General features: G+C 44.2%; 1 protein-coding gene across 1 annotated transcript in view; it reads left to right on the top strand.

Annotated features, from left to right (window-relative positions):
- The window catches only part of LOC118221254 (guanine nucleotide-binding protein subunit alpha-12), a 39,190-nt gene extending 24,032 nt beyond the window's left edge, over window positions 1-15,158 (top strand). The window contains exons 3-4 of the mRNA XM_035406145.1: window positions 11,147-11,197; window positions 12,075-15,158. Coding sequence (XP_035262036.1) covers window positions 11,147-11,197; window positions 12,075-12,644 — 621 coding nt within the window. The 3' untranslated portion in view covers window positions 12,645-15,158. The remainder of the gene's footprint in view (window positions 1-11,146; window positions 11,198-12,074) is intronic.
- Window positions 15,159-15,513: the final 355 nt, after the last annotated feature.

The following is a 15,513-nucleotide window of genomic DNA, read 5'->3' as shown; positions in this document are numbered from 1 at the left end:
ATAGTAAGAATAATAATTAATCTCATTTTGGGTAGCTTGCGTCTCTTGTTTGACTCCTAGCAGTAGGTACAAAATGTTTACAGAGCAAACTATGTTGCGATTGCCTCTGCATTTACTGTACTACATCTCATTAGAAAGATATTCCGGTCAAATGTAAAACCCCCTTCTATGCATCCTGTTAGTAAGGAGAACAACTGTAAGAATACTCCTCCTGTTAACAGCTCTGTCTTTCTGCAGCACATAACATGTACAATGTTCCATTATACAGGAAGTCTAGTCTGTGACACAATGCAGTTCCACAGTCAGCACGGGCCCAGAGAGGGGCGAGTATGCGCCGGTCCGGAAAGAGGCCAGACCTATTGACAGAGTGGGGCTGCAGTCACAAGACTAGGCTGTGCAGCCAAGTCCTGTCCGTGCACCACTTTCCAGGCTACAGAGCCATCTCATCAAACCAAGCTGTCCCCTGAGCATTCCTCTGCCCTGCAACCACAACAATTTTACTGTTCATTCTGGGCATAGTCTTGAGTTTGTTTCCCTATCAATTTCCCATTCGGTGTATGAAATTTTATGTCTGCAAGTGGTGCTTGTTATTTCTCATTTAAATGATGTGGACATGCAGAATAATCCAGTAGTTTGTGGATTGCATGGGGAATAGTCAGGGTTTGCTTTCCTTTGGCAGGACTTGTCTGTTTTTTATGACCATGTTATAAAAGTTTACAAAATGGAGATGCAGAGCTTGTGGTGTCACTGTCCAGTTAGAGCAGTCATTTAGTAGTTGATACTTTCTGGCCGCTACAGACCCAGGTTTCCTTAGGGGACCCTGTGGGATTTTAGCTAATTCTCAATGTGTTTTTCCCTTCAATTTTGGTTAATTTTGTACGTTTGGTTGCTCCATTAACTGCATGTTATGGAGCTGACATTTGGGTAATTTAATTTAATTTAAAAATATTTTTGAATATTTTATTCCTGGAACTTAAATGGAAATGAACCCCTTTGTGCATAATAGGAATTCCCCGTATATTGGGGAAAGATGAATTGCTATATATTCCAAGGTCTGTAGCCAAGTGAATGTTTTTGCTAGCGGCTGTGGGATGTCTTGGGTTGAGGTGGGACTAGACTTAGTGATTCATATTGGTGATCTGAGGCCTCCTACAGAGCAGTTATATGCTGTCTGCCCGGAGCAGACTCCCAGTAGATGGATTTTGGGATGTTTGTTCATTTTACTAAATGCCTTGATACTTGAGATGATTCTGAACATTGCACACCTGGTTTCTCAATTACATGTACTGGTGCTGGAAGAGGAAAGCTTTATTCTCATCTGCTGCCTGTTTTCAGTACGGACATTTTAAGCATCTACTTTGATCGCTTGCTTTACATTAGACTGTTATTTATTTACTTCAGCTTATGATGTAATAGTCCCTGGAATATGTTTTGTTAAAATGTTTTGTAATGGGGTGAGGGGGGTTGGGGGGGGGGTGGTGACAGGACATCATTCTTTCTGTACAGTATGTTCCCTGGTGAGTATTGGTGTCATTTTTCATGTAATTCTTCTGCTGTGGACTGGTGCCTAATTAGAATATATTTTTGACTGACTGCCCCACTTTTTCACTGCGTGCTTGGGCTGTCAGCTGTCAGCTTATTTCCAGCGTGAGTGAGGCCTGGCCCATCCAGGATCTCCTGAATAGGAGGTACCCATGGGCACTGCGGGGGTGGCAGCGGGGACATTGCTCTGCATGCAGAGTGTTCAGGCCCAACGCGCCTGTTCCTTAATTTGTGTTATCATTCACTAACGCGGGCCTTCCTCTGCCACGCTGGGAATACTGGACCTCACATGCATTCTTCATCTCCATACTGAGGTTTCGTAAGGCTGGGGGAAGTCTGTGAGCACGTTTTCTGCTGCAGTGGGTTTGAGATTGTACTCTGCTTCAGAATGGTGATTCAGCAGTTTTCACTCAGTTTGACTTATGGCTTATGTTACTTCATTTGTTTCGGACACCTCCACTTGTCTCTTAGGACCGCCCTTTTCCCAGATTGGACGTTGCTTTCCCCCTTTCACTACTTTCCCTTTATGGAAGTATAGTAAGCTGAATCTTTATTTATTGAATAGTCTTGGGATCTCTATTCCAAGTCTGAAGTCCAGATCACGCTCACTGGAATGCTTCTAGGAGATCAGATTCTCTTTGGTGAGGCCAGAGGTTGTCGGCTTTGCTTGTAAGTCCTGCGGTTGAATGTTTCCCTGAAACTGTGATGCCCAACTCTTACTCCGCCAGCTGTGGCGGTATAGGGCTCTAAGCACCTAACTCACCAGCAGACAGTGTACTGAGTTAAGTGTTGCCATGGAAACTACCCTTGGGTCCCTGCCACCCAGAGCTCCTCCATTCATAATTTACCATGTACAGGCTGGGGCCGCCATGAATAATGGATCCAGCCTCCTCCTGAATGTATCACTTGAAGTGACAGTTCACTCAGGCGCAAGTTTCAAAATACGGCGCGGCCTCACTCTGTGTCAAACGCTTTCCAGTCCAAGGGCTTCAAAGCAGACGCCTGCGTTTTGAACCGCTGACATGGTTTCCGTGGTTACCCCGTTGTTGACTGAGACTTGGGAGGTTCGGGCGGGCTTGTGTATCATCAGCTGACTATTATTTTTCTCTCTGCGTGTCGACGTGTGTCCTTTGTGGGGTATTTTTATTTTTCATTATCTGAATTCCAGAGACCTCAGACTTGCCGGTCGGGGTCGCGCTTTATTGTGAATCTGTCAGGCATCGTGCGGGGAACTCTGCCGTCTCCGCGTACACGTGGGGGGTGTTGAGGGGAGGGCATGTTGATGCAGATTGAAAATGCCTGGCAGACTTGGCTCAGAGACGCGTTTTGAGCACTTTCCCCTCCAAAACGCTGTCGCCGTTTCTCTGGTCGTGGCGTCAGGGGCCGCTTGAGGGACCAGCGACCGCGACCCTGCTCTGGACCTGCAGGGCGCCCTCAGAACCCTCCGGAAGCGCCGTCACCTCATCAGCGGAACAAACATGAGTCCCATCTGAGGCCAGCTGCCCCTGAGGTGTCTTTGTCTTGTAAAGTCTTTACGTCCCTTTCAGTGTTTGATGAACAGTTTACGTCCGGGAGAAAAATGTCACGAATGAATGTGGCCACAGACCGATCCTGTGTTTGATAGTTTGATTTCGTTGTCCTTTTCGTCTTCGGTGCCATCGTGCCTTTGTGTGGTTTAGTGCTCATTTAGGGCTGTCGCTTTGTGCTCAAAATACATTTTTATCTGTTGAAAGAAGTTTGGTTTTTCAGGTGCTATTTACAGGAGTGGAAGTTCTGCATATTTGGTCTTGTTTTCAAAGTAGAAATATTAGTGGTTGGTTAATGTAGCTATGTGGTGACAAACTAACCCACATTAGCATTGCACATCATTTCATTGGCGTGCTACATGCCAGCCACAAGCATGCGGCTCAAATGAAGTGACATTTTCAATGGCATCAGTGTTGGTGGTAGATAAAGCACTCCTGTGCAGTTACAGCAAGGCTTAAGGCCCTTAGCATTAAAGTGACAGCGAACATTCAATCCTGCTGCTCTGTGCTTTGTCCTCATTCTTGATTTGCAGACCTAAGTGCGTGTTTATTTTTCATTATTTGCACAGTTTTCATTGTTTTTCTTGTGTAAGTAATGGGGTTAAAAAAAGTAACTCTCGTGTATTTGTTAGTCAAAGTTCAGGACAGACCACAGAGTGATGGGGTTGAATTGCCCCCAGAATCTCTCCAAGCTCGTTTGCAGGACTCAGCAGCGCAGCATATTGTTTTTCCTGATGGGGACAGTGATGCTGGGCTTGTTTGACAGATTGAGCGGTGCTGGAAGACCCTGGCAGACAGCTTCCCCTGGTGCTGCTGTTATTGCTGAGGCCCAGGCTGTGTAGCTCCTCCTCCTCCCTGCATTGGGGTAATGCTAACAGCCCTGTGCGGTGCTCTCCACAGAGAAAGGCTCAGCGCTGGCCGCTCAATCACAGCTGCTCTTACAGAGCACACCATGGCACCTAGCATCTGGCATATTTAAGATTGGGCAAGGAACGGCCAGACCAATTATACAAGATTGTGCAATACTAGGATTTAGTAAAATCTTTTTATATACACGAAAACATGTGTTTACAAGCTGCACAAATTTAAATATATCTTGACAGGGAATCAAGATTTTTTATTTATGCATTGCTTTGTCATAAACATATATGTTTCAGGGCAAATGTGTGGAGAATAGCTTTAAGTTGCAATGGAGAGAGCCGGGATTACTCAGTGCAGTGCAGAGAGTTTAATGTCGGCCCTTCTTGGGTTCCCCTCGCTTACCTTCAGCAGCTTGTCTTACTTAATTCCCCTTTAATGTCCATGAGAAACTTGCAAGGAAGCAAGTATGGGGATTAGCAGCTGATACTTGCATATAAAACGCCTCATGAAACAGATGGCGAGTGTTTTATTTTCTTGGCTAAACCTTGAACCCATGGGAACACACTGGCTATATTTACGGGCAAACTCCATATCTTGCTGTTCCTGCAGAATGTCACACACCCTCTTTTCCTTTTTTATATTATTTTGTTTTCCCACCCTGGGAATGATTTGCAGCCGTCTCCGTGGACAGCGGTCCTCTCTGGAGGGTCCATTAGGATTGTGAGGGAGATAAGATAAAGGAGGAGAGCGGAGCAGCTGCTCTAATCAGGGCCTGCCGAAAGTGAAAGGCGGTGTGGGAGAGAGGGGGTCAGGGAGGAGATCCCCGCTCCCCCTGCTCGGCGGGGCGGTAAACGTAGCCGTCAGGATCCCGGGCCGGAGGCGGGTCATTACAGCGGGGGAGAAGGGCCCCAAGCGGAGCGTGGGGGCCCAGGAGGCCCCAGGAGCGGAGCCCGTTCTCAGGTGGCACGGGTCGCACCACCCCGCCCCTCCGGATGGGGGAGGACATGGCGGGGAGCGCGTGAGAAGAGCCCGGGGGCCAGACACGCGAGAGAGGCAGCTCTGAAACTAATTAACTGGAGGTGCTCCGGCTCCACTCTGTCAGGGCAGTGTCAGCGAGAAGCAGGCTGGCCTAAGGGTAGGTACCAAGCCGGTGTGCGCACATCGCAAACTGAGACTGTCACTGACAATGTGCCGGCAGCGAGTTCCACCAGGGTCTTCAGAGAGGAGAAAGGCCTCTCAATTTGTCTGTTCCCTGCCCGACCCCAACTATCTGTGGCCGACTAGTTGACTATCGCCGGATGGAAAACAGCGAAGTTCTGAAATGCCTCATAGTCATTCTACGCTTTGTGATTCACTCATAGAATGTAATGGCCATTCAGCTGTTAATCACCAGAGAAGGGAGGGGGCATTCCACGGCAGCCTGGCTGGGCACTGCACTGGTCTGTTTATGCGTTTGTACACTGCCGCTGTGCTCCACTCTTGTGGCTGTTTTTGGAGGGGTGCGGACAGAGGCCTCCCCTGCTGAGACAGAAAGCAGCCAGGCTCCACATGGCCTGTGTACAGTGCGTGGCGCTCTCCACACAGACCAGTACAGAAGAGCAGAGTGCTGAAGATGAACAGCTCTGGAACGCTGATCGCTGGGCCCAGGCAGCCATTAAGGTGACCAGTCTGTGGCACACGCTCCTTTCCCAGGTCATACTGAGGGCGTGGTAGGAAGGACAAAAGTTTAGCATACATTTCTTCAAAAAAAAAGAAAAATAAATCCTAATTGAAGCCAAAAATCTTGTCAGTTTTCTGACATAAACCACAGTTTTGCAAGACCACTGTAGGCTCTTTTCCTGAATGTGGAAACTTTCTTTTTTTAATCTGTGGTTGGCTCTGGAGGGAACAGTCTGGTTCTCAAAGCAACCAGTGCTCAGTATTTGGTCTGAAGTTAAACTATGCGTGTATGTGCTTGTGTGTGTTTCTTAGTTAAGTAATTGATTGAAAAATTATATTCAGACTGAAAATGCAGCTGAGTAGATATTATTTTTGATGAGATTTCTTAGGAACATTGTTAAATGAGAAAATGAAAAATATTCAAATTACATTTCTGATGTGTATTATTTGTCTCTTCATTGTTTAGAAAGAGATGATATGATCATCAATGGTGATTTAAGAATGTGAGGGAACAAGAAATGATTTACAATTTTTTTACAATTAAAACACACAAATGCATGAAAATTAACTAAAAATTATGCATCTACTGATGTACATGTTCATGGGGGAAAAACAATATAGATTTTAGACTGCCACCATGTTGTAATTAAACAATTTTATTTATCCTTATTACTCAATTAAATGGGAACATTAAACGTTTTAATTCCCTTTAAATACTGAAGTAGTGATTATTTATAATTATACATCTGGACATCCATGGGTGTGTGCGTGTGAGAGAGAATACACCTAATAAATGCAAGGTTATAAAAATGATGTAATGGAAACTGAGCCATTGGGTCTCCTGTCTGGTAGAATGTGGAAGGAAACGCATCAGAACAGATTAAAGTAGCTGTAAGATCTTCACAGTAGGACAGTGCTTAAGCCATGGGGATCTCCTGCCAGGGTGTGGTAGAGCTCGTAGTGGGGGTTTAATTAAAGTTCTTTTCCCAAGCTGTCCAAGGTCAGGTCCAACATTTAATTCACTACAGAGGCCTTTGGCTGGGTAAAAAGCTGTTTTGGGCTAAAGCCAAAATATTCGGTTACTTTACGAAATGTTGCACAAGGCAATATCTGAACACGACTTGACGAAAGAGCACTTTTCATAACATAGCGTAAATGCTACCAAAATGTATCTACCACATATTACTTTATAGTAGTTTGTTTATATATATTTATTATATATGAGGTCAGCTCAGGTCTTCAAGTCAATACAAACCTCAAATCAATAATGTTTTGTTTTTTTTGCCTTCTCTGACATATGGCTCGATGTTTTTCAGCAACAGATGCTAACAAAGACAAGACCTTGACATCAAAATTCACAACAATTCTCAATGGTTGTGAATCTTGCGCTAAGTTTTCTCTAAATCAGCATGTTGTTTTGGGAACATATGGCTCGTAATGAATGGGTCCCTTAAGGAGCTGTGTTCTGATGTTAAATCACTAACATTTGAGTCGTTTAGCATTTTTAAGCTTTCAGACTAAAAGCTGATGGCTTTACAGTTTTTTTTTGTATTCTTTCCTATCATGTTTTATGTGCAGTGCTTGATTTTTAATGCAGACACGTTAAACCCTAAAAAGCGGTGACTCATGTAATGCAGTTAGAATTTAACTTTTTGTTGAAACTGATACCACCAGAACAAGTATTGAAAATTCTTAATAATATCACCAGGGACTAGAAGCTTCCAACTTAAGGGCCATCCAGCAAGCCATATTATTTTCTCAGGTTCTGGCTCAACACGCCGCCCACTCCTCTGAATTCAAGCATGTGATTATCACATGCTGAAACACTGTACAAGTATTGTACTGCATGCCAATTTTCAGATTTAGCCATAATTGCAACTGAATCCTGCTCATTGTTTTGTAGAATTCTGTTGAGTGTTAACACTGGGCAAGTCAGACAAAAGGGAAGGCTTGGACTTCCAGCGGTGAGTGTGCCTGCGTCCTGTGGTCAGGTTTTATTTCTCGCTGAAATGTGTGTCCAGATCCGGTGCGGAAGGCTGAGGGAGACACATGACAAGGCCAGGAAGCCCCTTCTCTCTCCTGTGGATTTAGAAAATAGCCAGGCTCTTCCAGGAAGGAACCATGAGGTCCCTGCATGAAAATAGAACCAACAGAAATATATCAGATGCAGCCGGGAACCGCAGGTCTGATATTCACTAGAGGCTTTGGGTGGGACGGCGAGCACCGCGGCTCAGATCCTGCTGATCCTGCTTTACGGTTTGTTTTTTTTGTTTCTTCCACCGTTTGATTTGTGTCTAAATGCATAATCTGAAGCTTGAGCAACGCTGGTGGTGAGGGGAGTGCCTGTAATGCGGATCCTCCCGTGTTTATGCAGAGGAGCCGGGCTTTGGAGCGATAGCGGTGGAGACTGCGAGGGGGAGGACGCGGCTCCCTGCCTCGTACTCGCCCCGGTGTTCCAGCGCGTCTCACTTAATCACTCGGGCCCTCCCCGCGGAGCCGGAATACCCATGGGCACGCTCGCGTCTGTTGACGAAAGGGCACTGACTTCATATGTCAGCGGCCTGCGAGAGCTCTCGGCAAAGCCCGCAAGTCTCGGCTCGGCTCTTTCCCACACTCTGGGAGAGCAGTTAAATGCAAACGTGGAGGGTGGGGGGGTGGGGGGCGGAGCTTCGCGAGCCAGTGCTGTACACAGTAATCCTCACACAAAGCAAGAGGGTCTGAGGCATATTAAAGTGTGAAGGACGTGTTCCGCGTTCATACCCTCGCACAGTCAGACTGCAGGCCTGTATTATCAGAAACGCGAAAGAAGTAGACCAGTGACCACAATCTCACTGTTGCAACCAAGGAGGGAGCTCTGGATTACATTCTCAGGAAAGGGATTTTAGTCGGCTTTGACGGTTGTGGACGTTATTAAAAAGGGCTTTGAGCACAGTTCGTTACGCTCCTTATTTCATGGTTTGTAGCCCCTGGGAATTCACCCATCAGCCACAGTTCGCTGACCATAGCTCCACCTTTGTTTACTTTTGTAACAAGCCCGTAGGTTAATTCTGAGGTCAGGGCACAGACACCAAAGGTCATATTTCCTGGTTCTTTTGCCGTGATCTGTGCTTGATTGTCAGGAAGGAAGCACTGGTATAAAACCGTTTCAGTAAAAGGTTGTGCCCACTGAATGAACTGATGAGAAGTGCCTCAGCGCATTGTTAATTGTAAGTCAAAAGCACTACTTCAGTTTCATCAGGGCGTGTGTTTTTCGTGAAAGGTTTGATAGAGCCTCAGATTGTGTCTCGGAGCTCAGATGTCTGCCTAATTTCTTTGCTGCGGCGTGATGGGTGAAACAGTGAGGGGCTGTGTGAGTGGAGAGGACAGGGCTCGGGGCCGTGGCCCCATAAATCAGCGGGTGGGGGCGGCCTCCTTAATCCCTCCTGTTCTCACACACAGCTGCTTCCTGCTGGGAGCGTGGGTCGCCGGGGCGGCGCGGACACATCACGCCACAGACAGGAACCGCGTAGCGCGGCCCGGTCCGCACGGCCCCGCAAAGACAATGCTTCAAAAGGCCGCGAGGCTCCGATCCGGCGCTCCGGCGCGCCGCGGAACGCCGAGTTCTGGGATGAGGGGTCAGAGAGTCACGGAGGGACAGAACATCAAGCGCGGGGCAAGAACGTTTGTTCCAGAAGGCAAGGCCTTCTTCACCATTATTTTTATTAGTGTCCCTCACAAAGCCTATTTTATGTCAGCTTAAAGGAGACCACCAAACTGTAATACTCCTTTCATGTTTTCTACAACTTGACACGCATGGAATCAAAATTCCATGCGCAAGATGGTTTTACCAGTCACATGCATCAGCAAGAACTTGCACAGTGTTGTGAATACATTCAGCACAAAAAATGGTCTCAGTAACCGAAGTTAGTTCATAAATGTGGAGAATTGTATGGAATATGAGGACTGAAGGTGCAGTGTGAAGCCTGGGTTTACAGCAACATGCAACAACAGTTGGAATCATGGCCGTACTTATCCTGCTCTGTAGATTTCTTCAGTGGAGAATGAGCTGACTGTCTCTAGGCTTGGCTGAACACATTTAGATGTATCATTAATCTATTTCTTAAAATATGCTGTATGGGTTCAAGCTCTTTCCAACTCATGCTGTTTTGGATGTGTTCTTTGGCTCTGGAGGAGGCCATATTTATGGGAAATCCACTGAATAATTACTTGGAAATAGTCTCCTAATTGCGTGATAATTGTATCTTTCTGTTGTATGTATTTATATGAGATACTTAATGTATTACTCCAGACACCCTTATCTGTTTGGATGAAAGGGCTACAACTTGTATTTGAAGCGAAATGAAAATGTCATGTGTGCATGATCTAACAGTGCCTGATGTTCCCCATTCAAGATAAATAATAAACCTCAATTTCGTAGTCATTTTTGAAAAGGTTACAAAGCTCTGCACAGAAATGATCTTTGCTGATGCATATCACCTTTGGAACATGCTGTTATTCTCCAAAAATAACTGCGCCTACATTGCATGTTTCCTGTCCCTTATTCATTCAACCTTGTTTGGTTTCAAGATTTACAAACTGTATGACATGTGGTGGGATCTTCTCGTTCATTTCAGATTGGATTCTACTCTTGTGTTTGTTGTCACAGTTCATCATTGTGAGCTTAAGCAGAACAGTAGGTCAGCAGGTTAGAACAGGCTGCCTAGCTAGAACCCCCCCCTGTGACACACCAACCACACACTGCATGTGCCAATTCCTCCTATCACTGAGAGAAGGATGTGGCAGTAAAATTTTGCGTCTGTCTGGTGCTGGGGGATATACTAATTCTTTGTAAAGTGTATGTCTGTGGAATGGGGGGAGTTTATTTGGCAGCCATGTTGTGTATCATGCAAATTAAACTTTTTTTTTCTCTACAGAGAGAAGACCACTGTGTCCTATCCAGGCTTTTAATAACTTGATCAGAATTCCAACATATTTTGTAAATTCCCATATAGGGATCTCTTACTATGAGTTGTGATTTCATTATTTCATTCTCCCTGTTGCTTCCCTCCCAATGTGAAATACCCAGTCGTATTTGTAGACCAACTGCCACAACACCCTCCAACAAATTTGGAGAGCACAGACCTAGTATGGCGGTTCTCCTGAAACACGTCACCTGTCGCTTCTCTTCACTCTGCACTCCACTATTGCAGGACAACTGCAAACACTGTGTCAACCAGAAGAGTCACTCTTCCTCGATGAGGCAGCAAGTGCACTGCCAATAGAGATTCTTCCTGGACGACATTGTGTCCAATCACAAACTGCCATTGCACTGACAAGGCGTACTTTAGCTGGATTCACCACCAAACAGCTTTTCATCATTAAGCACTATACCTTCCCAAACACCTTCATGCATGGTGCCCAGTGTAAGCTCTCAGTCAGTTGCTCATTCTTGAATGAGACAAAGTTGAGTTATCCTGCATCCTGTTTAAATGTCTGGGGAAAAAAGTGTTAAGGACACGTATGACTCATGGTTAATCATTTTAACTGCTTCAAAGTAATGTTGTTTTTCATATCCACAGGGTGAATCAGTTAAGTATTTCTTGGACAACCTGGACCGTATTGGGCAGTTGGTGAGTTTTATAGGGCAATGCATCATTCTTATTGTTAGTGGCTTATTTAAACTTGTATGTAATGTGGTTGTTACTTAGTTCTGGGAAATTTTATTTAATGATCAGTATCACTAACGTCCGTGCCCTGTCAGAATCATTTACATCTCTGAAAACAGTAAGAGCTCTTTCAGGTGAAAGGTAAAACCCAAATGCACATGCATGTACACAACTACATCAGAACAAAATAATCAGAGAGAGTCAGAGCAAAATTCTGTAAGGAACATGTATCCTAGACTGATTTCTTGAGCCAGAATATTACACTATGATATGAACATTTTTTCAAAAGATTGTTTAAAAAGTTGTTTAAAGATCATGTTTCAAAGTATAGATACTTGAAATGTGTTTTTGGGGATTTTGTTTGATATTGCAGGCTAGGATAAGAGCAGTAACTGTGGTAACAGGACAGACCTTGTGCAAGAAAGCTGTGCTCTCAGATCTCAGATGAGCAGTAAAATCCATGAGAGAACTACATATCTGTGTTGTAGAATGTATTTCAAGGAAACCACATTGATTCTCAGCAAAATCCTGCCTTTTCATGGGGAATTAAAAATGTCTCTTTTTAGTTCCTGATCTGGTAAAGAAACCTTTATCTGTATAACATGACCCTTGAAGGTCCACTTATTTAGCCATTACCATCTTCATAGTTATTTCATTTCAGGACAGCACTTATATCATAAAGGAACATGATGGTGTTTTAGTTTCATTGTTGCACTGCAGCAGCCATAAAGCGATTTGCAGGAAATACTTTCATCCTTGAACTGAAGTGTTGTAAATCTCAGCTGAAGCTCTTTCAGAGATCCATGTCTCATGTCTGTCTCCACTTCCCTTCATCTTTCAGAGCTACCTGCCAAGCAGACAGGACATCCTGCTGGCAAGGAAGGCCACAAAGGGGATTGTGGAGCATGACTTCATCATCAAAAAAATCCCCTTCAAGATGGTGGACGTGGGCGGCCAGCGCTCCCAGAGGCAGAAGTGGTTCCAGTGCTTCGACGGCATCACCTCCATCCTCTTCATGGTGTCGTCCAGCGAGTACGACCAGGTTCTAATGGAGGACCGGCGCACCAACCGCTTGGTGGAGTCCATGAATATCTTCGAGACCATTGTCAACAACAAGCTGTTCTCAAACGTCTCCATCATCCTCTTCCTCAACAAGATGGACCTGCTGGTGCAGAAGGTGAAGCAGGTCAACATCCACAAGCACTTCTCTGACTTCCAGGGCGACCCGCACCGGCTGGAGGACGTGCAGGCCTACCTGGTGCAGTGCTTCAACCGCAAGAGGAGGAACCGCAGCAAGCCCCTCTTCCACCACTTCACCACTGCCATCGACACCGAGAACATCCGCTTCGTCTTCCATGCTGTCAAGGACACCATCCTACAGGAGAACCTCAAAGATATCATGCTGCAGTGAGGCTTCTGGTCCAAGCTGGAGCTCTCTGCCTGGAGATGTGCCTTATAAACAATCTCTACAACAGAGGAGAGGCCTGTATGCCATAACCCACACACTGGAGTCCTGGAGAGCTGCAGCCTCCTGTTGTAGAGGGAACCATTTCTGTGCCACGCCTCTGTAACACATCCCTAACACAGACTCCAGTGTTCATTGTCATATGCTAACCTGTGATTAGTCTGTGCTTATAATGTCCATTGCATTCATAGCTGATAAGAGTGAACTGATAGTCATATGATTGGTTCTGTGATAGGATTGCACAAGTATTCCACATTTTCTATGTTAGTGAAAGTTTGCTGTCTAAAGCTGGAGGAATCTCTTTATCATGGGAGCCTGTAGCTGTCACTGATATCTTGCATACATTTGCCTCACAAGATCTGTGGGACGAGCCTTGAGTGGTTGCTGGAAGATTAAGCTCAGGCCATTTGGGGAATTGTTAACATTTCACTTGTCCTGGTTTAAATTTGAATAGAAGGGAATGTTCATCATCTGGAATCAGCAAGGGTCTTTTCCTTTTTTACCACTGGCTTAAAAATGGTCTGATAATGCTTGTGGGAAATGTACTGTCTTGTCTCATTGAGGGCAAGCGCATTTTACATATTCCTGCCAATTAACTGCTGACCTGCTGAATTCAACCAGTGTTCATGCAGTGACCTTCGATACACATTTTTTGTGAAAAGCTTTGAAAAGCAATACTGTGCACTGTGGGCCTTTATGAAACTATGCTTAAACGCCTTAAATAGATAAAGGTTATTGTAAAGGACTATGAATATTGGTGGATCAGTGCATTTACAGCATTACACTGCCCATTATGCTCTCTGTCCTGTGTGCCTGTTGTGTGCTGTGTGTCTATGCCACTACACAATGTAGTGCCTTAAAACAGGCAGGAAACAGAGCAAACCTCCACAGCACTAAATGAACCAGTAACTTCAACGGGCTCATTGTATATGTGAACGGCAAAGCAAAAATGTTATTTATCAGTTAGGTGATTTCGTTCATCCTTACAATGTCATTCTCATGGTCCTTGTCTTTTTTTCTCAGTCGTTTCAGATTCTTATTTCTTTAATTAAATGCAAAAGATAATATACCTAAATTTCAAAATGCAGTGAATCCAAGAGAGAAAGCCATGGGAGCCATTTTTTTTGTTTCAATGTGGGTGGTTGCCTGAATGACTCATTGTGTCAGGGTCTAGTGTGTGCGTTATTTGATCTAGTATGTATCTGAGTGGCAGATGGGAAGCATCCTCGCCAGTGTACTGCTGCAGTTGGTAGGGTCTATGTATTCACAGCATAAAAAGTTCCTATTTCATGTCATTTTCAAGTCAGTGTCAGACGGTTTCTTGCAGTTGCTTCGTGTACTCTAAATAGCCTTCTTGGTTTGTTTACTATTTTTTCCTAAATAATGAATGGTGATCATTGACCACTGAATTTTTACTAACTTGTTGTAAAGACTTTTTTGAATGAATAAATGGCACAGAGTGTTCACATCATATTGTACTGACCATTCCACAATTACATTTTTACCAAGTTATTTTACAAATTGCATCTTAGTTTTAAGAGTTAATAACAGGGGGAGATGCCTGCTGGATTTTTCTTGCAGAATCAGAATTAAAATTCATGATTCCAAACATGCACATATGATTGAATGCCCAAATGGTAGTAAAGGTGACTGCAAATAATTTGATTGAACAGTTGTGTATTATAAATACCATGTACAGTTATATTCTAATGGTGTCTTCCATTTTGAATGTCAGCCTTTTTGAGCTGGGTTTTCTTTGTACTGTTGGTGTTATTTTACTAATCAATCACTCATTTTAGTTGATTTCATGCATGCTCTTCTGTAACAAGGAAGCAAGTCACAGGGTTGTTCAAGTTGATTTTCTAAAAGGGTTGTTCATTTTTATTTTTTCTTTGAATTGTGATGTGTGGATTTGCCTGTATTTTTACTCTGGGCTAGGGGAAATGTCTCAAACATTTTACACTGCAAATGCTGACTGTCAAACTTTAAAATCTTCATGAATCACTGCCAGTTTACGGGCACCTTTGTTTCTGTTGGGCGGAATGAAAATCACAGTTTTGTTTCAAAGGATTTTTGGATTCCTTAAAATGCAACTACCTGTGATGTAGGCTAGTTACATCAAATTGTGATATAAGATGCCAGTATTGTAACTGTTCATGCCACTTGGCTACTCGAAATACTTAACTAATATTTCACATTAGAGCTGAGTCAGCAGATGTTTTGTTGTGAAATATCCCTTTGTGTGATTTTCATGCCCTGTTACATCCTGTTACAAGTTACAGGTTAATATGTCCAGTTGGGAGTGATCCATGCTTGCATGCTCAAATCACTGCCCTGCTTCTTCCTAATCTTCAAAAGCTGTCCCATTTTTTGTAAAATATTCAAGGATCAACTGTATTGCAGTTGTTTTGTATATAAGAATTGTATAAATACATTAAATGTACTTTATGTTGTGTAGAATGTGTCCTTTTTGAGTTCCCTTGTGGTCTGTACATAGTAGTAAGGTAAGTCCCGTTCAAAGCAAAGATGAGGATGGAAGTTAAAAGACAGCATCTGAAATTGCATGGGAGATTCTCCCAGGAACGGTATATTAAAACACATTAAAAACCGCTGGCATTGGGAAAGAGACTGATTTCACTGCTGTCCAACAGCAAATCATCAGGTCAAAGTTGGAACAACCACTTTAGGTACACGGCCCATCCTCTTGTCACTTCAGGGGATGCATAGAGGGACAGTGTTGCTGTACAATTTCCTGGCTGCTCTCAACTACTTAAAACTACTCCATCTTTCCTACCTGCTCTGTCTCATGTGCTTC

The sequence above is a fragment of the Anguilla anguilla genome, chromosome 2 (genome assembly GCF_013347855.1).
Source record: "Anguilla anguilla isolate fAngAng1 chromosome 2, fAngAng1.pri, whole genome shotgun sequence".
In the NCBI taxonomy this organism is placed as follows: domain Eukaryota; kingdom Metazoa; phylum Chordata; class Actinopteri; order Anguilliformes; family Anguillidae; genus Anguilla; species Anguilla anguilla.
The sequence above is the reverse complement of the archived record's forward strand: the minus strand, read 5'-3'. Positions and strand labels throughout refer to the sequence as shown.